The 19989-nt window shown below is 39.8% G+C and overlaps 2 protein-coding genes across 3 annotated transcripts; both read left to right on the plus strand.

Moving 5' to 3' along the window:
* The first annotated feature begins 1466 nt into the window (after window positions 1-1466).
* On the plus strand, window positions 1467-5446 carry gpr135 (G protein-coupled receptor 135). Its single transcript, XM_088318539.1, has 2 exons — window positions 1467-2921; window positions 3493-5446. The coding sequence occupies exons 1-2, from the start codon at window positions 2815-2817 to the stop codon at window positions 4820-4822; spliced, it is 1437 nt and encodes a 478-aa protein (XP_088174665.1). The 5' UTR covers window positions 1467-2814; the 3' UTR covers window positions 4823-5446.
* Window positions 5447-7492: 2046 nt separating this feature from the next.
* Window positions 7493-15821, plus strand: jkamp (jnk1/mapk8 associated membrane protein). 2 transcript variants are annotated; one of them, XM_088319380.1, is made up of 7 exons: window positions 7493-7588; window positions 8224-8303; window positions 9593-9747; window positions 10301-10507; window positions 13507-13688; window positions 13792-13868; window positions 14885-15821. In XM_088319380.1, the coding sequence occupies exons 1-7, from the start codon at window positions 7582-7584 to the stop codon at window positions 15101-15103; spliced, it is 927 nt and encodes a 308-aa protein (XP_088175506.1). In that variant the 5' UTR covers window positions 7493-7581; the 3' UTR covers window positions 15104-15821. The 2 variants fall into 2 exon arrangements, with proteins under 2 accessions (XP_088175506.1, XP_088175430.1); XM_088319304.1 differs by having other exon boundaries at window positions 7498-7588; window positions 8221-8303.
* The last annotated feature ends 4168 nt before the right edge of the window (window positions 15822-19989 follow it).

Consider the following 19989-nt stretch of genomic DNA (forward strand, 5'->3'; position numbering starts at 1 on the left):
TTGTTTACCTGCTTCTGTTCTTAGATCCCAGCTCTTAGAATGCATACCTCAAACAATATTTATTTCCTTGGTGAATTCTTTCTTGTCATGGCGCAGTCCTATGCTAAAATACATACATGATTTCAATGTATCAAAGACAAAAGCAAATTGGCAGAAGGCATTCACCCGACTTCATTATTATTAACTGATTTGCTCCATGTAAACTATAATTTAGCATTTCACCAGTGAGCAACTTGTAATAGAGATGGCACTAAATATTGATGTTGCAAAGCAAGCATCGTTATTGCTCACAGCACAGTATCAGTCCACCAGCAGATATCAATACTTCATTGTTCAGTGTCCCAGTTCAGTACGTACTGTCCTGGATGACTTCATATAATGTGAATCTCTGGTTTTTTTTTTTGTGTTTTTTTTTCACAATCTTCTGTCACACGTTGCTAGACGATATGGTAATCGACAGTGGTTGTGTTGGCTGCTCTTGGAATGGGCGGAGGAGCAAAATTTCAAACGTGCCGCCGGTCATGCAACCACGCCTGACAAACTACATTGACTATGGAAACGGACCACTGGGGTCGCAGAGCACTTAGCATAACTTAACAATGAAATGGTATAATGCCGGGCTCCCCCCAGAGGTTGAAATCCACTGACATAAGTTATGAACCCATAATGCAAACTGAAGACCATAGAAAATTTTAAAACATTAACCATCGTTGCCATGGTATGAGGAACTCTGTAATAGATTAACGTGATTTGACTGGAAAAACAATTTAACAGGAACTACTATGCATGGATTTGAATGAAACTTTATTATGCCCCTACTTATATTGAGTGCAACTAGGAAGCTTCGTGATACACAGTTAATTAGGGCACGAGCAGTGATTGCTACGAGATCCCTGTTGTTTATTATTATTATTATTATTATTATTATTATTATTATTATTATTATTATTATTATTATTATTATTATTATTATTATTATTATTATTATTATTATTATTATTATTGGGATCGATTCCAGCTTCGGCCTTCCTGTGTGGAGTTTGCATGTTCTCCCCTTGCCTGGGTGGGTTTCCTCCGGGTACTCCGGTTTCATCCCACATTCCAAAAACATACATTGTAGGTTGATTGGACACTCCAAATTGACCCTAGGTATGAGTGTGAGCGTGGATGGTGGTTTGTCTACGTGGGCCCTGAGACGGCTGGCCAGCACCCCCGCGACCCTTCCGGTTGGATGTTCGAAGAGCTTCAAGTGATCTAGATTTTTTAAAGAGAGCTGAGCCTAGTCTAAAATCTCCACCGCGCATTCGTTTTCTTTGATCGAGAAAGGCGCGCTGTGGCGTTACCATGACAACTCAGTGGACGTCACCATGGACGAAAGAAAGAAAGAAAGATCTCCGAGCCGGAAAAAAAAAAAAAAAAAAAAAAAAAAAAGATCTCCGAGGGGCATGAACGCTCAACACGAGTGAGAGAGAGAGAGAGAGAGAGAGAGAGAGAGAGAGAGAGAGAAAGAGAGAAAGGCGGTGAAAATACACTGATTTGCAATTAAACAACAGCCGATGGATCTAAACGGATGACTGCTCCTTTTTTGGGGGGAGGGGCTGTATTCATCTCATGAAAAATAGATTGACGCGAAAATGGATCTGTTTCTGAAGAATGGCAGATTGGACACTACGTGTTTTTTAAGGCCATTTTCGGAAAATGGAGTTTCGGCGCCTCCCCACCTTGCTGGATTCTACTATTATTGTCAGTCTGCTGTGCTCGCAACACATCCGGTGAAGAAAACGTGTTGGACTTCGTCAACAACCCTGAGAGAAAGCGCTTTGCCACGAACGAAATTGATTAATTTGAGGTTGTCAGGTAATTATTGAGCTAAATACGTTGAATGCAACGCAAAAGCATGTTTGACTGGGGGAAATATATAAGCACTTATCATCTGAATTGTCGTAGTAACTAAATAAATAAAACAAAAAACACACAATTCCCTTGCGATTTATTGTTCTATCAATGACGGACAGTGATCTTGCTTCGATATGTGTTTGTAGAGCATGCCATAGCGGCAGAAATCAGCTATATCTGGATGTAAATGCTAACGAACCATTCATTCGTTTGGCAAAATCTTCCCCATCTCCGGTTGTGACACTGCTTGTTGAAACATGAATCAAGGTCAAATATTGCAGTTGGCTAATCTGAAGAAATGAATATGAAGTCAAAACAATCATGAAGCAGCAGTCACTGGATAAATGCAATGTTTGCTTCAAAGGGATATATCAGATGCAGAAACCAAAACAAACCGAAAACGTGCATTTTCACTTGTCCCTTGTAATTCAGCTACAATTGTTCCAATCATCACAGCCCCTTGATTCCGAGCATGAAGTGAATTGTTGGAGCTGCACGTCTATTATTTATGACTGTGGGATCCTTTGCCGCCTCAGGCAATGTCCTCCTAATCCTATGAGGCGACTGATGTCCAAAGGGAGTCCATGTATGGATACAATGCTTAAATTGGCAGCTCGCAGAGTAATTGACTAATTTTTAAATGTTTAACGTGATGAAATTGTATGTCAACAGTCAGCTCAAACTATATCTCAAATCAGAAATGAAAATTTGGAGTAAAGCACTTGAACAAGTCAAAGAAGTCAGCGGAAGTACACGTTCAATCTCTCATACTTTTTTTTTTTATTTCACTTGATTGTGGATTTTGTCCCTGACATTTGACAAACTTGCAATGGATGAAGAGGATCGTCATTGATTTTGCTGAGGACAATGACTGACTGCATGAAGGTGCGGACATTACTGTGTTTTTGAGCCTCGTCAATGGAATCAGCTGTTAGTACTGCCCCGTGGGAAGGCCGTGGCACCAACACCACCACTGACATGACAGTTTTGATCACCACCAACCAAATGAACACCAATGTATCGAGGTAATTTCTTTTTTTTTACTTGAAAGTTATGTGCACAAGCAGCAGGAAAAGGCCCAACGTGAATATATGAATACTTGTGGTCCTTACAGCATTTTACTCTTAGCTGACATGAACTATAGCTTGGCACAAAGTAAGTGATGTAATAGCAGCACTTGATTTGCACATGAGCAAGTTGATGAGTGTGAAATATCGTCGTATGTGTGCTCGGTCTACAAGAGTCTGGCGAAAACGATGTCTCTTAAAGGTGCAGCGGGGAAATTTACACAATGACGGTAAAGCAGTTACACTATACAGCAGGGGTCCTCAATCCTGTTCCCCGAGAGCCGGTGTCCAACCTGTTTTCCATCTCTCTCTCCCTGCTGTAACACACCTGATTCAGATGATCAGATAATCAACCTACGGCAGCTTTAAAACGATCCTGACTAACAGGATTTTTTCTGATTGGTATCAGTTGAAAAAAGCTTTTCTAACCAAACCCCCAGTAAATAGTAGTGTTGTGTATAATATATCGCAGTCCTAACAAGTTTAACCTTTCTTTCATACACAACTTATTGGCTTTCTTCTTTTTTAGGGTGGTTTATTCCGTGACCAACCTTGTGACCACCACCCCAGAGGCCACCGTATCTACCAGTGAAAATCTAACTCCATTCAGAGTCCAAGGAAGCCATGAGACATCGACACCATTAGTACTGAGTGCAACGGAGGCAAACACAGTCCTGAAGGGCCTTTTGGTTGCAGCTCAGGCCTTAGTTCTCCTCTCCATCTTCCTCCTCTCCAGTTTTGGTAATTTTGCGGTGCTCATTGTCATCATCAAACACCGACAGCTCCGGACAGTTACCAATGCATTCATCATGTCTCTGTCGCTGTCCGACTTCCTCACTGCCGTCTTATGCCTGCCGTTCTCCTTTGTCATGCTCTTCAGTAAGGACGGCGTCTGGATGTTCGGCGAACGTTTCTGCATGGCTAATGGCTTTTTCAACACCTGCTTTGGCATCATCTCTACCCTGACTATGACTTTAATTTCGTTTGACAGGTACTATGCCATTGTCAGACAACCACGTGCTAAAATTGGGCGACAGAAAGCCACCAAGTTGTTGATAGCCGTGTGGGTAACTGCGATTGTTTTCTCTCTTCCATGGTATGTCTTGATGCAAACGTCAACGCAAGTCCATAAGCAAGGTTTCTACCACTGTATGTATGTTTTCCACTCTGGGACCTCGCGTCTTGGGACAGCATATAGCATTTCTCTTATCTTGGTGTGTTTTTTACTGCCCTTTGCACTGATGTGTTTCTGCCATTACAATATCTGTAAAACAGTTCGTCTCTCTGAAATACGAGTTAGGCCCGTGACCACGTATGCTTATTTGCTACGATTCTACAGTGAGATGCGCACAGCCACCACAGTTCTCATTATGATTGTTTTGATCATTTTTTGTTGGGGTCCATATTGTTTGATGGGGTTAATCAGCGCATTGGGGGACTACACTTTCAACCCTGTGATGGACACGCTTGCCATCTGGCTTGCTTGGACAAATGGAGCCATCAACCCCCTGATCTATGCATTGAGAAACCCCAATATATCAATGTTACTGGGACGGAGTCGCGAAGAGGGCTATCGGACCAGATACATAGCAGCATACTTGTCGAACCGCACCCAGAACCAAGAGATTCGACTTAATCAAGTAGAGAGGATAAGGGACCGCTATGGACGAGTGGGGGTTAATAATAACAGCAGACTGTCAAGTTCAAGTCCAGGAAAAGGAACAGGGGGGGAAGGGGCAATGTGGGCCTGTAAAAACCCTGCCGTGTTTTTCTGCCGGGATACCCAGTCGGAAACCACAACAATACTCCCCAACTTCGGAAGCGTACCAATGATGACCACAGCTGACACCAGTCTATGATGTTTAAAAAAACAAAAGGGACTACTTTGTATTTTTGTTCATGTTTGTTCTTTTACAATAGCTTTTTTTTTCCAAATTGTATTGTATTGTTGAATAACAACTGTTCACTGCAAGGTTTCATGCGGACTGCGATCTTAGAGTTCAACTCAAGCTCACCTGATTTCTAGAAAATTTCAAAGAGATAAAGTGTTGGGGGCATGCTCGAGCCTATCCCAGCTGTCTTCGGGTCGTAGGCGGGGTACACCCTGAACTGATTGCAGGACACACAAAGACAAACAACCAGTCGCACTCACAATCACACCTTGGGACAATTTAGAGTGTCCAATCAACATGCCAATAATAAATAAATAATAACTAAATAATGCAGTGTTACAGCGGCAAAGATATAGGTCACACGGAGACGGTGGCGTAATATAGCCGAGAATGTAGAACATCTTTAAAAACCTGAAAGGAGTTGGTGACATTGAAATATTTCTGCAGAAAGACACTGGGATAGGCTTCAGCACACCTGTGACTCGCGAGGAATAGCGGTTGGGATAATGGTTGGATGATTGGAAACAGAAAAAAAGAGAGAATGAGTCAAAACTGCTTCCTCAACACCTGGAAGTGACTTTCAAAATTGTAAAACTACACGAAATGATACAATTTTAGTCCGCGAAAATTTTTCCATTTCAAGTTGGTAATGGCCACTCAAATTTGCAAAGCCTTCCTCGCCAAACGAATATTGCATTGTGAGTAGAAAAGCGCAATTTAAATCTAATTATTACTATTATTATTAATTATCACCATCGTCTTGGATGCTTCTGTGTTGGACACCACTACACATCAAAACTTTGATCAGTCCACAACCTAAATCTTTGTTTTAGTTGGTTAAACCGTTATGTGTCAGTGTTGTAATTGAAGAATTAATTGATTCATATGTTGTCTGTTTTACTGTTGTGACTTGTCTTTTAATGTGCAGCACTTTGTATTACATTGCATTATAATTTGCTTGAAGCTGAAATATTTATGATTTTTTTTAGATAACTTATTTTGCACACACCGCAGTAAAATATTGGGGAGCAGATGTGACCTTAAAAATAAAAAAATAAAAAAATCAATGACTTCCACTGAAGTGAATAATGAAGTATTAAAGCAAATTATAAGATAAAGTCTTAAAAGCAGGTGTGTCTACCTCTTCTTGGGGCCACATAGCTTCAAACAATACGGCCTAGGGACGACATCCGGCCAACCCGTAAACTTTGATCAATCCTCACAGTGACCACCAAGTGATAGTAAAATTTAATATACTCTGTACTTTTATTTTATGTGCACACGTGTGGACCATGTACAAGGGAGATAACAAGCGAGAGCTCCCATGACTCGTATCTGGAATGTTGCAGAGTTAGCTACGCTTTCATCATATTTTGTGACTATTCCGACCCCTCTTTTCCAAGAACGATAAAAGCAAAAATTACATCAGTGATCCAAATGTTAGCAACATTCTTCCTTCCTTCCTGTGGAGCCAAGTGGGCCAAGAGTATTTGGCCTGACTTGGAACAGCGACAATGTTTTGGTGGTTAGGGCATAAATTTGTTAAGTATCAAGATCTAATATATCTAATTGCGAATAATAATTTTGTTTAAAATGCGTCTTTTACCCTTGTATACCAATGCATACCATATTCATATACTTCAAAATTGATTGAAACAATATGCTTTTACTGAATACAGAATATATATATTTGTTTGTTTTTTTGTTTTGTTTTGTTTTTGATGAATAAATAAATCAGCAATTTCACCCAAGCCACTACTGGACGACATAACATATACATTTGTTTCAAACGGCGACATTCCTGTGCACTTGCTGGCGCACGGAAATTGACATTTTGCTAGGTGCATTTTACTATGTTGATGCGTATAGAGTTAAGTAGACTTTACACAGATCTGCTTGGCAGAATCGACATTTTGAATTTCATGAGCCATATCAGCTATATTGATACGATATTGGTACTATACTGGTTAGCACGATGGCGTCACAGTGCAGAGGTTGTGAGTTCGATTCTGGCTCCAGCTTTCCTGTGTGGAGTTTGCATGTTCTCTCCGTACCTATGTGGGTTTTCTCCGGGTACTCCGGTTTCCTCAGGAATCCCACGCAGGCATGGGGACAACATGCAAACTCCTTACAGGAAGCCCGGTTATCAAACTCTGCACCACTGAACTGTAAAGCCTGCATGCTAACCAGGTGTCCCCCGTGCCGCCTGTTTCTAAAAAAAAAAAAAAAAGCCTTTGAAGAATGCCTTTTGGCCATTGTGTAGGTTCTCTCAAGCTTGGGTGACTAAAATGAGAGGTGGCTAACCCAGGCTCTCTTCTTATATAAATATTACTTAAATGTTTAATATAGTTTTACTTTTAAAAAATATATTTATTTTACTTAGACTAAGAACTTAAACTACATTCAGTAGAAAATGTTTTATGTATTTTTAACTTGGTTACAATTGAATATTATGTTGTGTATGTAAGTGTGTGGGCGTGTGTGTGTGCGCGCGTGTGTGCGGGGGGGTGCGTGTGTGTGTGTGAATGGAGTCACAGTGCATTATGTGGCACTATAAGTTCCACATCTAATATGGCGGAAGCACTGACGTATTTCAGCATGGGGAAAAAACAGGTCAAGGTTCATCTACATGAGAAGGGCTATGTACGACAGCGGACGCTGGCTGAGAACTGTTTCCGCTTTGTGAAACCATCTACCTCAACAACGGAGGCGTTGAATTGTTAACCATGATAGGTTAGTATTTTTTTTTCTCCAAATCCGAATGTGTATGCCGTTTTAAACAGACTCTATGTATACTATGTCGTTAAATACTAAATCAATTATAATATATAATCATTGCTCTGCTGGATCGTCAAATCGTGTGAAATTTTGTATCAGGCAGTGTCTCTTAAATATACATATTACATATATACTTGTATTTAAGAGTATGGGATGTTATTTACTGTTAAAGTAAAGCAGCTAGCGAGTAAGACTATGTACTTGTTCTTGATTTTGTGAACGTGTTGTTTTGCACTTGGGCAGTTAGCTTCACTGCCACATACTATATCAGGGATATAATTGTTCGTGGTAGTCGTCTTAATGAAACATTTCGAATAACACTTCAACATAAAATGTCACTTTTGTGCTTATGAGACATGCGCAACTTGCATTTACATTGTAATGTAGATATTTGTGTTTTGCCACACGACATTAAGCCCACCAGACACTGCTGTAATTTGGGCAATTTATTGAATGTTTTTGTTTCGTTTTTTATGCTGCAACAAATTTGTTTACCAAGTACTTATTTAAACTTAATGTATGAACCATGTATTAATTTGATTATTTTTTAATTCGTTAATTAGTAAAATATCTCCATCCATCCCTAGCAGCTGTGGCCATGAGTGCAACATGTCCAGGCCTGTACTGTGGCAGAATAATGTTCAATGGATCAGTGGAAAGAGACTGTGGCGTAAGTATAATATATGTCAACGGCTCTCATGGTTGATAGACAGTCGCGATAGCCAATCAGATCACGAGTTAATGACAGTGAGCCTTCTCGCTGGGCTTACGTTGAAGGTGATCAACGCGTTTTGTGATTGGATACTCATTTGTGAAGGGGCAGCTCTATACGGAATCCACACTCCAGAACACCAGAAAGTCGTAACTGCTGCCGGTTCGAAAATCTAAAATGTATTCTTGCTTTTTTAAACCACAATGGTTGCAGGAGGAAAAGTGTGAATTTGATTGATTATTCTTGTCCTTGAAAGGACATTTTCAAGACGGACCTTTCAAGAGAAGCTCTTTTGTGTCAAAGTGGTACAAGAGTCTGTAATGTGCAATTGTCTCTCACTATATTATTTGTCCAGCCGAGGTGTCATAAATGATAACATTATGAGGGTAATTTATTCAAATGGAACTAAGTAGGACTTCACTGAAGGCCTCAGTGGCTCATGCACGACCCGCTACTGACAGTGATTCACTATGGTCTATGCCACGGATAGGCTACTGGCGGCCTGCACCCACACTCTGAGTGGTCCCTTGATTGGTTTTCCAACGTTTTGTTTTGTGTTGTTTTTTTATTTATTTATTTAATTTTACAAATTTAAGTAATTCTTTAGAAATTGGTTTGAACATTCAATACCACCCAAAAATCAAATCAAAAATAAAAGGTGAATGGTGAGGGAAAATCACGAGTAAAAAAAAAATGGAAAAATACAAAAAATAAAATAAAAAAGTCTTCATATGTGAATCCATCGGTGCTGAACTGCAAATATGTATGTGACAAATGTAGTTTTAAGTTGTAGTATCACCAATCACCCCTAGATGGTAAACATGTCTTAGTTGCGCTTAAATTGGGTCTTAATCTACATTCACACATTCTACATTCACACTGCAAGGCGCAATCCCCAATTCGGATTCTATTTATTTATTAGGTTATTTATTTTCGAACATGAACAATGATATGGATATAACTAAGGTTCTCTGAGTGCCGAATGACGGCCAGGGTGTCATGTCACTCGAAATACTAATGTTCGCACAAGAAAGTTCTGCGGGGCTGTCTTCCAAGTGACACGGGCTTTTCATATATGCGCTGGGTCACCCGGGACTCACTAATGACGTTTGTTGCTAGGTGTGCATTCTCGACCTGCGTGTACATGAAGGGATATTCTGTGCTTTCGGCGCTGCCTCTGGTGATCATTCAGGACTCTTTGAACCGTCCTGATATACTTAGTAATTGTCGTTTTTGATCAACTGCAGGTTTGCCCTCGTGGAGAACGGGCCAACCACCATAAAGTGTGTGAACGCTGCACTGAGTCCCCTCAACTCTACGATTGGCTCTATCTCGGCTTCATGGCCATGCTACCGCTCATGCTTCACTGGTTCTTCATTGAGTGGTATTCTGGTAAGAAGAGGTGAGTAGAATTTTAAAATGCATAATTGCTTAAAGGGGCAGTGTGTAGAAGGTTTTGATTGTTCATTTTAAAACTCACTATTAATTTTAATATTGCAAAAAAAATATGATCTTTCACATCAACCTGCTGCCCCCCTTCACAAAACCTCTTAAGTGTCCTTACATTTTTACAGTATTAGCTTTCATTGTTTTTAATGGTATAACGGCATTTTCCGTCATGTCACTGTACATTATGAAGAAATTGTGAATTTTCCATCAAAACTTGAATTGAAATTGAAATCGCAATATCTGCCAGAAAAATGGCAATTCTTTTTTTTCTTCTTTTTTAATGAAAATCATTCAGCCCTACGCAACAGGCACATTATGTCTTCGTTGTGCCAAATTTGCAGAATTTCTGTTTTGAGGGGGCGGGTCTTGTTTGTTTCCTTTGGGAATAATTACATTGAAATCCCAATAAATTGCACATAGATCAACCAGATTGTGCTTCATCTCAGAGGTTCCACTGCATTGATTTTGGGGAAGCTTATCAATAATACCTTACATTTTCTGTTCAGTTCTAGTGCTTTGCTGCAGCACATCACAGCCTTGTTGGAGTGCAGTGTGTCTGCTGTTGTCACGCTGTTGGTCACAGAGCCAATAGGGATGCTTAGTATCAACTCCTGTCGAGTCCAGATGCTGTCCGACTGGTACACCATGCTGTATAATCCCAGCCCAGACTACATCAACACTTTACACTGCACCCAGGAGGCCGTCTACCCACTGTAAGTTCTGACCGTAAATCTTGCTTCTCAAACCACCACATACTATAGTTTACTGAAAGCATATTTTTATCAGGAAAAACATGACATGAAATATCATTCATTGAGGGTGTCCCGATCCGATATTTGTTTAGGACTACATTCAAAATATTAGCACTCATGGACGAGCAATCCATTTGAGAATCCGCTTCTGTTCTTTTATCCTGTGGTGTCGAGAGCGAGCGTGCAAAGCCAATATATATAAAACATGTATAAAATAAAATAAATAAAAAATGTTTAGTGCATTTTGAATGGAACGAAAAACTATCCACTATGCCAAGTTGCACTATTACGATGAAACTACCTCTAAATACCAAAAGAAATACTTGTAAACCTATTTCACTTTTCTTGAGCACCAATCCATTTTTTTAATGTAGAAGGGAGTGAAATCATGTGAATAAAGTTTAGCAAATGCACTGCACTAAAGATCATCACTTGAATTGATTTTTAATTTTGTTTTCATTTAACCTGAATACGAAATCTTTGGTTTTGCTTCTCTAGTGTGCATAATTATCATCTACTCATTCAAAATGTCGCTTTGCTGACCAATGCTGCCACAATTGACAGTTGCAAAATGTTAGTGTACCGCAACAGGACATCGCATGCGGCGTGTTCGCTACAGCTAGCTTTCAGACACGACTCTCCCTATGCTGAAATGAAATGGGTCTTCAGCAAAGCTTCCTTTTTAAAGTGCTTGTTTATCACCGCTGTACTGCTATGAAAGGGAGGTTTACATCGTATACAGTAATTGCGCATTGCTATGAAGTTTGTTTCCAGCACAAACATGAGAGAGCGGCTGTGGTTAACATGGAGTTGCGAATCAAATCTTTTGAGTTTTTTTTTTTTAATGAATTTATTTGTTTTGTATTGTATGTATGCATATTTTGAGAAGTTTATATCGCTATTAAATTGATTTTTTATCAATTTTAAATCCCATAAGTTTACGGTAAAATTAAAAAAAAAAAACGCGCACACATTGCTGTCATTCACTTGAATCGGCTCGCGGCGGGATACTTCAGGCGGCCGAGGGATCGGATGCAACGCGTGACGACGGACGACAGTGCCCTTTCCTTTTTAACTGTATTTATACCTTCACTGCTGCATATTAAAATCTCGTGGACTTAATTGACATTGGATTATAGTGCGAATTGATGAGTTGACGAGCACTTTGAACATCTCAAAGTAGATGACTGGCGGGAACTTTGTGGATTGCTGCCGAGTCTGGCAGACTGTTTGAGCGACGGAGGAAACAAAAGCGGCACAACACAGCTAAGACAGCTACGCAAGGCGCCGTCGCAAGGAGCCTCTGCGGGTGATTTGGAAATCGCTATGTTCGGGACTTGCTCAGATTCGCCACGCTTCAATGCAACTGTACTTGAGGCTCACCACAGCACAAAATGAACTAATTTCCCGCTAATCTATATTACACAATATGGAAAGTGCTTTGTTACAGCTCCAGCTGTTGTGACATGTGCTATATAAATATTGTATTTTCATCACCAATTTATGATGTCCATTATCGCGCAGTGGATAACAAACGGAGAAAAAAAATGGTGAGGTTCAGTACTTCAGAACACGGACAAATGGATCGCAAAGACTGTGTCGTCGCTTTCATAATAGTCATAAATAATTCGAATAACGGCCATGGCTCGCTGGAAATGCATCTGTGGTGAGTGATAGCTGAAATTATTTATTTCTCTGAGAATATCTTAACTTGAAAATGACCATCAGCACTCAAATAGGGTCTTGCATTTATTTAAAAATACATGTGCTCGGGTATGTGCAAAAGTCATTGTGAAGTACCTAAATAATTCAGATTTATTCTTTGAAGCATTAATATTAAATATAAACTAAAACACTCGCATGCGCAGTCCCGCTGTAATGTTCCTCACAGAATTTTAAAAATGGGAAAATTTACATAAATTGTTAAGTGAATTTCTGCAAGTCGGCAGATGTATATATATCAATAACCTACAAGTATTGTATTGCATAATCATTTGATATGAGAACTATAGCGAGAACAAAGGGTCGGACGAGCGAGATGAGTTTCTGTAATCCTTCCTACACCCTCAATGTAAATGTTAAACTATGACATTCATGTATTTTCTTTCTGTTTTCCACTTTTTATTTTTATCTTGTAATGTGTTTGTATGTTCATTCGATCAGTCGACCATAAGGTGTATAATAAATTTCAGTCAAATAGCGTCTGCAAACTAAAGCAAAATTGGCCAATAGCTTTTTTCAATACCCTTTAATGCCAATTAAAATTACCCGATTAATCAATAGAATAATCCATTTTTAAAATAATCCATAGTGGCAGGCCTAGCTGGGTTTTATTTTTTTTATTGGCATTTTTTTTTTTTTAATTGTTGTTTTGAATCATCAGCACAGGCAAATTGACATTGCCTCCCGTTTGGGAATTTTTAGGGTACCGCTGAATAGATATGCAAAACTCCCACATGATTTTACAGAGGCGCCTCCTAGCACTTTTTGACAAATTATTGATAATCTTAATATATTGTAAAACTCTGTATTGAACTGAACGTGTGCAACATGCTAAAAGACTTTGCATGCCTACAGTTGGAGAAATCCATACTATTAATTAAACAGTCTCAAGTTGCAACGAAAGCCAAGGAATATAAATATGTCTCCAAACGAGCTTTGAAAATGGACAGAGAGGGGGCTTGCCTAGCATTTAAATGAAGCAGATAACTAGGTTTCTACTAGTATGGCGAACTTCTTTCCACCCCAACGTTACCTCATAAAGCGGAGAAGAGCAGAAAAAAAATCACTACTCTTTTTCTAAGAAATAAACACCTTTACGGCACTAGCCGAGAACTAGTGGAGGTAGTAGAAAAAAATGTGTCAGTGGATGTAATTTCAAGAACAAACGTGCAAAAATATCTCAGGCAAAAATGAGTAAAGTGTGGCTAATTGGGTGTCTTAATTCTTCTCTTTCTCAGCTATACCATTGTGTTAATCTATTACGCCTTCTGCTTGGTGCTGATGATGCTACTGCGCCCTCTGTTGGTCAAAAAGATAGCTTGTGGTCTGGGCAAATCAGATCGATTTAAGAGCATCTACGCTGCACTGTACTTCTTCCCCATCCTCACTGTGCTTCAGGCTGTTGGGGGAGGACTGCTCTGTAAGTATGGTCTTCTACACCTCTGCTCTTCCTCAGATGATTTTCACCATCACTCAAATCATATTCTCTTAAATTGAATGACATAAAAATGTGTTTGTTTCAGATTATGCCTTTCCCTATATAATACTCGTCCTGTCTCTCGTCACTCTGGCCGTGTATATGTCTGCCTCTGAGATACAGGTAAGATCATTACCAAATTTCATATTTCAATCTATATATGCTGTCACGTGATTACAGTTTACAATTTCAGCCGGAACGATGCATGCTGTAATGTAGTTTTTAGTAGGAATTGTTAAAAGCGACTGATAAGTTATACTATTAAGATGAACAACAATTGTCAGCAGCAGTAGGTTTAAGAATATATGACCCATTTGTTCCAAACATTTGAGTTACATAAATTCAACCTCAAACATGAGACTGTTCTGCACTTGAATAAAATAAATAAAAGCAGGGCTCTCGACTGCTTTTGTACTGGTTGTAAATGGGCGGATTTAACTTTTTTTACTTGGTTGTACCAGCTCTAAAGTTGCCGACTTGCAGAAATTCACTTCTATAAAAATGTGTTAATTTTCCCATTTTTAAAATTCAGTGACGATATTGGTGCAACACGTTCTGCACCGAAAGAGAGAGCTCAAATGGGTCTGAAAACCAGTTTTCAATGACTTGCTGTCGCTGAAAGTATTAGTTATCAAACGTTGATCGAGTTAGCTTTTTTTATGTTTCTGAAGTTTGAAGAGGGCTTGCGCTAAATTGAAATACCTTCATTGTTGGGCAGTCACAAATGACAGCTGTTCTTTTAAATTCAGGTGGGTAGGTTATATATTGAGAAAAAAAATAATAATTCAGAGTGAAGGTATGATAAGTGTCTTACTATATGAACAGAAAAAATATTTTTTTTACATGACACAAAAATATGTACAGACACATACCGTGTTTACAATTATATGCAATTATTGTTTTGTTTTAATGATTCTCTGTTCTCAATAAGAGCTTGACTAATGTATCGTGCAGTATAACACAATTTCTGAAATATAATTAAACTGTGATTTGAAATTGCTTGATTGGAACATGCATGCAAGTAATTTCTCCTAAATATCAGTGATGGTTTCTTTCTTTTCGGACTAATTTACCCTTTCGGGGTTGCTAACGCCAGCCGGTTGACTTTCTCCCTTTGTGTTCTGCCACTCTCCATACAGTGCTTCAAGAATTTGGTTGCTAAAAAGAAGCGCTTGATCGTTCTGTTCAGTCACTGGTTGCTCCATGCATATGGCATCATCTCCATCTCACGCCTGGACAAGCTGGAGCAGGACCTTCCACTGTTGGCTCTGGTGCCTGGGCCTGCTTTGTTCTACATTGCTACAGCTAAGTTCACAGAGCCAAGCCGCATTCTGTCGGAAGGCGGGAATGGACACTGAACCCCCAGGTAATGTTTAGAGCAACCATCTGGCTATTATAGCCTCGTACACGGTGCTAGTGTCATTTCAGTTGTTCTACATATTTTATGGATCATTTCTATGAACAAAATAACGTAGATGCTCACTGCTCCGCATGTCTCGGCCGCTGTTATTTACAAAAGAGTCATTGAACTAAGTGTAAATGATGGAAATATTGTCTGTACTTGCCCTTGACTGTATAAGACAAGCACTGACACAGATATCGCAAAGCTTTGTCCTAAATAAACCAAGGTTGGAGCCAAAGAATCACGAAAGGTCATCTCTGAATTCTTAGTAAATGTTTCCTTCCATTAATAGAATCGCCGTTTGTGATAGTTTCATCAGCTTCTCAATGCTTTGCGCAATGCTATATTTCAGGACTTTTTATCCCCTTAGTCACTGAGATTAAATATGATCCATCTATCACAGGTTCCAACAACATTCACACTAAAAGGCAATTGGAGTGCACCTCTTGTATATGAATTACCAATGTGAATGAAACAATTGTGCATTTTGAATGGGGGAAGATTTTACATGAGTATTTCTGATGGGACCGTTATTTTTCGTTTTATGTACAGCTGTGGTAATGTGATAGCGCTAAATATATATGTACCCGTACTGTAACGTAGATTAAGATCCAAAAGGTTTTTTTAAATTCATATAACACTGCCTTCTGTGGTTATTAAACAATTTGACAACACTGACAGTGTGCTCTTGTTTTGCTTGTCTAACAGAATGTGAGTGAGCTATGTTAACATCCAACAAAGTTTACCCAGCAAAATACACGATTTGAGAAAAAAAAAATCCCTTTTCAGAATATACTGCAATGTATTTTGGGTTTCCATTTTTTTACTGAACATGAATTTTAGTCCATCAATAATCTGTAACACAATTGTATTTTAACACCAACAAGCCACGGGAACTTTCTGTATTTTTCCAAAAGGGAGTTTATTGTCGCCCTCCAAAGACTGCAATCAGCTATATTGAACTTTACTGTACCATAGCACAAAGCAAGGTCCAGGACAGTATCGCTTGGATTTGTTTGATGTGTAAGGGTGTGACTGAACTATGTCCTGATCATAACGCTATCAAACATCAAATTGGCATGAATTCAGATAGAAAATACAACCTAGCCTTCTTGTCTTGACATCAAAAAACTATAACGGCCCAATTGTTCTTTTGTTTTAATTTACAAAAAAAAAATAAAAAATCCCACAGACACTCAAAATTTCTGGCATCATGGCCAGGAATATTTTTCTTAAATATCTGCCTGAATGATACAGTAGATCACCTCAAAGTACAAGCAAAGAGCTAAAAGGCCTCAATAGTAGACACCATTCAAGTCACCAATGGTAGCCTATAATGGTTTGTATTTGACATATTAAACACACGGATATACACAAAATACAGTATTTTCCCCAAAAATTGTAAAACAATCTTTTACATCTTGAGTTCTGAGGAATCAGCTTTGTTTCTCCTTCGATTCAGAATCCTCCACCGATACCTGCAAAGCCCCCACTAATCACCATGACAGGACAGGACAGGTCTCTCGAAAGGCGTTTAGGTCCAGCTGTTGTGCAGAGCCGTCCAAACATAAACTGTCCAGAGCCATCCATAGCTATCAGCGTGCCGACTCTCATTACTCCTGGATGTAAATAATGATGATGCACAGAGTTCCCACTAGTCCCAGAGCCTGAATGCCAAGGAACCACAGCAGTAGCCAGAAGAAGACAACCACTACTGGCTCTACTATCTTGTCCCCGAAGTACATCTGGCTGAAACCGATCCCTCGCAGACACTTATTGAACATTCCAAACAGTGTCCCCATCCGCACGCAGTCGTCAAGCGGAGGTTGCCTGGTGGTGGCATTTTCCTCTAGTAGCCAACTCGTGCTGGGATTACTCAGAGGTAGTGGTTGGGCCCTGCTCCCCTCAACCTGGAAACAATGATGGACAAAGACATTAGCGATGAATGCCGAGGCACTTAAGTGATTTGGTACCCTTGCGTAGTTTAATTCCCCCCCATCCCTTATATCTATACATGTTGCCAGGCAGATTTCGTAATACCAGTAGCACGCACTATTCGTCCGAGGCCTTCACATACAATCGTGCAAGCGTCTGTTTGGTGTCCCAAGGGGGCTTTTACAGGTGATAGACAGGTGCGCTAGCCAATCAGATCACGAGTTGGTTACAGTGAGCCTTCTCGCTGGCCTCACGCTAAAGGTGATGAACGCGTCTTTTGATTGGATACTCATTCGTGAGGGGGCAGCGCTATAAGCAATGAACACACCCGGAAGTCATAACTGGCAACCGTTTGAAAATCTAAAATATATTCTTGCTTTTTTTAAACCACAATGGTCAAAGGAGGGAAAAGTGTGGATTTAATTGCAGATACACTTGCGAGGCCATTTTCAAGACGGACCTGTCAAGAGAAGCTAGGTCGTCCAACACTCGCTCAGTAGAGTGTAAGTGTCTTTCTGTATATTATTTCTCCGGCGGTGGTGGCATCAATGATTTTTACAAGGGTGTCTTAACTAATTTTTGTCACCAGCCACATTGTAGTGAGTTTCCCTCAGAGGGCTCTTATGAATGTGAAACCATATAAAATGTTTCATCACCTCCTCTTATTATTACATATACACTATACAACAAAATGATGGATAACTAGTTTTGATATCAGAAGCCAAGAATAATTTCTTTGTTCAACCATTGTTAGTCTAATAACATAAGCAAATGCTTCTCTCAAGGTTATTATTTACTACAATGACAATTTGGAATTTTGTTACAGATTTTAGCAAGCATCATGGAAGTCGACAAGCATGATTTGTTTTTGCAGGCCATACAAAATGATGTTGCGCGACATATCTGGCCCCACGGCCTTAAGTTTAACACCTGTGGACATCAACTGCTGCTAAGACTAAGATAAGGCTGAATGAACTTTGCAATGAATGTAGTGGCGTATTTATAGCAAGTTCCCGCACAAAGCAGTTCATACCGGGCGAATCTAGTAATTACGTTACGTATATCACCTCAAACTGATCACGACATTATTTTATCGACTGTAGGAAGAAAAGTGAATTTGTCGCTTTGGAGTCAAAGTATCAGAATGGTAAACTGTCAAATGTTAAAAAAGACGAAAAAATATTGGATTGCCCGCCGAAACGGATAAGTTTAACCAAAAACAAAGCAGCTGTAAGACGTTAAATATTTGTTTAACAGTGCTCAGACCAACGTAAAGCCCCGACGTATGCTTAAGCAAAGCCGCGAAGCACTTTAGCGTGCCGCCTCATAAACAGCGAAAGCTAGCTTCTTAGCAGAAGGGTTTTACCCGGTTCGGCTGCTGCTGTGCCGCTGTCTGCCTTGCGGCATTGACAGGTTGAGGAAAAGAATGCCAACCTCTTTGGTTTTCGAACGACGCCTCTATGAAGTCACGCCGGTATACAAAATCATGCTCATGTCGATGTGACGTTGGAGCGGACATTGTCTCAGGCAGTAATTTTCAGAAAACATTCGTCTGGCGAGATAACTCAGTTCTGACGGGAGACCGCTTTGCAAAGCTTCCCCAAGCTCCTCCTTGGGCGTTCTCAGCTTGAGCGTGTCAACAAGCGCCACTCACAGGTCATAATAGGAATTGCAGCAGCAATACAGCAAGCTATACAACAATGCATCAGAATCAGGGTCCGTGTCTCTTTTGGTCACTGGATAGTATGTTTGGAAGCAGATATTAACTATGGAAAAACAACTGGTGTATTTGATTTTCATTTTAATATCGAAACACCAAAATTGAAACAGCTTGATATTCTAGTGTGTTGTCTGGAACGAGTAAGGAAAAGTATAAAAATAAATAAATGAATAATAATAATTAAAAAAAAAAAGAGTTGATTTTCAAAGTTTTATTCTAAAATGAAAATGTAATTTAGCACGAGGCACAAATCGAAATAGGGCTCGTATATTTGTTTTAGATTCCCAGAAGTTGCCACCGACAACATTTCTCTCACTGACCAGGAGATGGGGACAGCGTGGCGTGTGGGACTCCGCCAACGTCTGTGTGATTACGTACAATTTGGCCACATATGCGGTACTACCAAAATATCTAAACAGGTTTCTATGAATGTTTGTTGGTATGTCGTTGTGCAGCCCGGTACCAAATTGAGGATCACTGCATTAAGGGATGAGTTTTGCGAGTCGTCGCTATTGTGAAAAGTCCACCGACAAGGAGATTTAAGGTTTTGATGGACCTCAGAAAATGGGGAAAAACTTAGTTGATCATTTTCCGTGCTCACAAACACACCTCGGGGCAATTTAGAGTGTCCAATCAACCTGCCATGCATGTTTTTGGAATGTAGGAGGAAAGCGGATTACTGGGAGAAAACTCATGCAGGCACGGGGAGAACGTGCAAACTCCACACAGGAAGGCCGGAGCCAGAATCCGCTCACAACTCGAAGAGCTTAGAGCTAAACTAAGCAAATGCTGAGCCTGCAATACCAACACACATTTCAAGGCATTCTTATGGTATGTTATGATCGACAGCGTCAAAAGTGAAACGAAGATCGAGTAATAATATTATTGATAAGGTGTCAGAGGTCATGGCCAGGACAAGCTCTTTAGTCGTGGGGCCATGTGGTCGAGTAGTGGGCTCTAAAGCCAGACTGAAAAAGTTCAAATTGATTGTTAGTGGCCATGTAATCATTAAGCTGTTGTGTCATGACTTTTTCAAGATTTCAATTCTTACTGATACTTGGTCGGGTTTTGGTCGCTTAAACTTGGGTTCAATTAAAGTGGTCATAAATTCGGCTGGCACTGTGTCCAAGGAGAGTGATAAATTAATAATATTTTAGATGGTGGGCCCTAAGATCATCAACAATTTT

Source organism: Idiotropiscis lumnitzeri, chromosome 1, assembly GCF_059441095.1.
Source record: "Idiotropiscis lumnitzeri isolate Australia: NSW breed Sydney's pygmy pipehorse chromosome 1, RoL_Ilum_1.0, whole genome shotgun sequence".
NCBI lineage: Eukaryota > Metazoa > Chordata > Actinopteri > Syngnathiformes > Syngnathidae > Idiotropiscis > Idiotropiscis lumnitzeri.

Coding starts and splice junctions, on each gene's coding strand:
- gpr135 (XM_088318539.1), top strand. CDS start 2,815: ATGGAATCAGCTGTTAGTACTGCCCCGTGGGAAGGCCGTGGCACCAAC. Junction 2,922..3,492: donor ATGAACACCAATGTATCGAG/GTAATTTCTTTT, acceptor CTTCTTTTTTAG/GGTGGTTTATTCCGTGACCA.
- jkamp (XM_088319304.1), top strand. Junction 9,748..10,300: donor TGGTATTCTGGTAAGAAGAG/GTGAGTAGAATT, acceptor TTTTCTGTTCAG/TTCTAGTGCTTTGCTGCAGC. Junction 13,869..14,884: donor TGTCTGCCTCTGAGATACAG/GTAAGATCATTA, acceptor CTCTCCATACAG/TGCTTCAAGAATTTGGTTGC.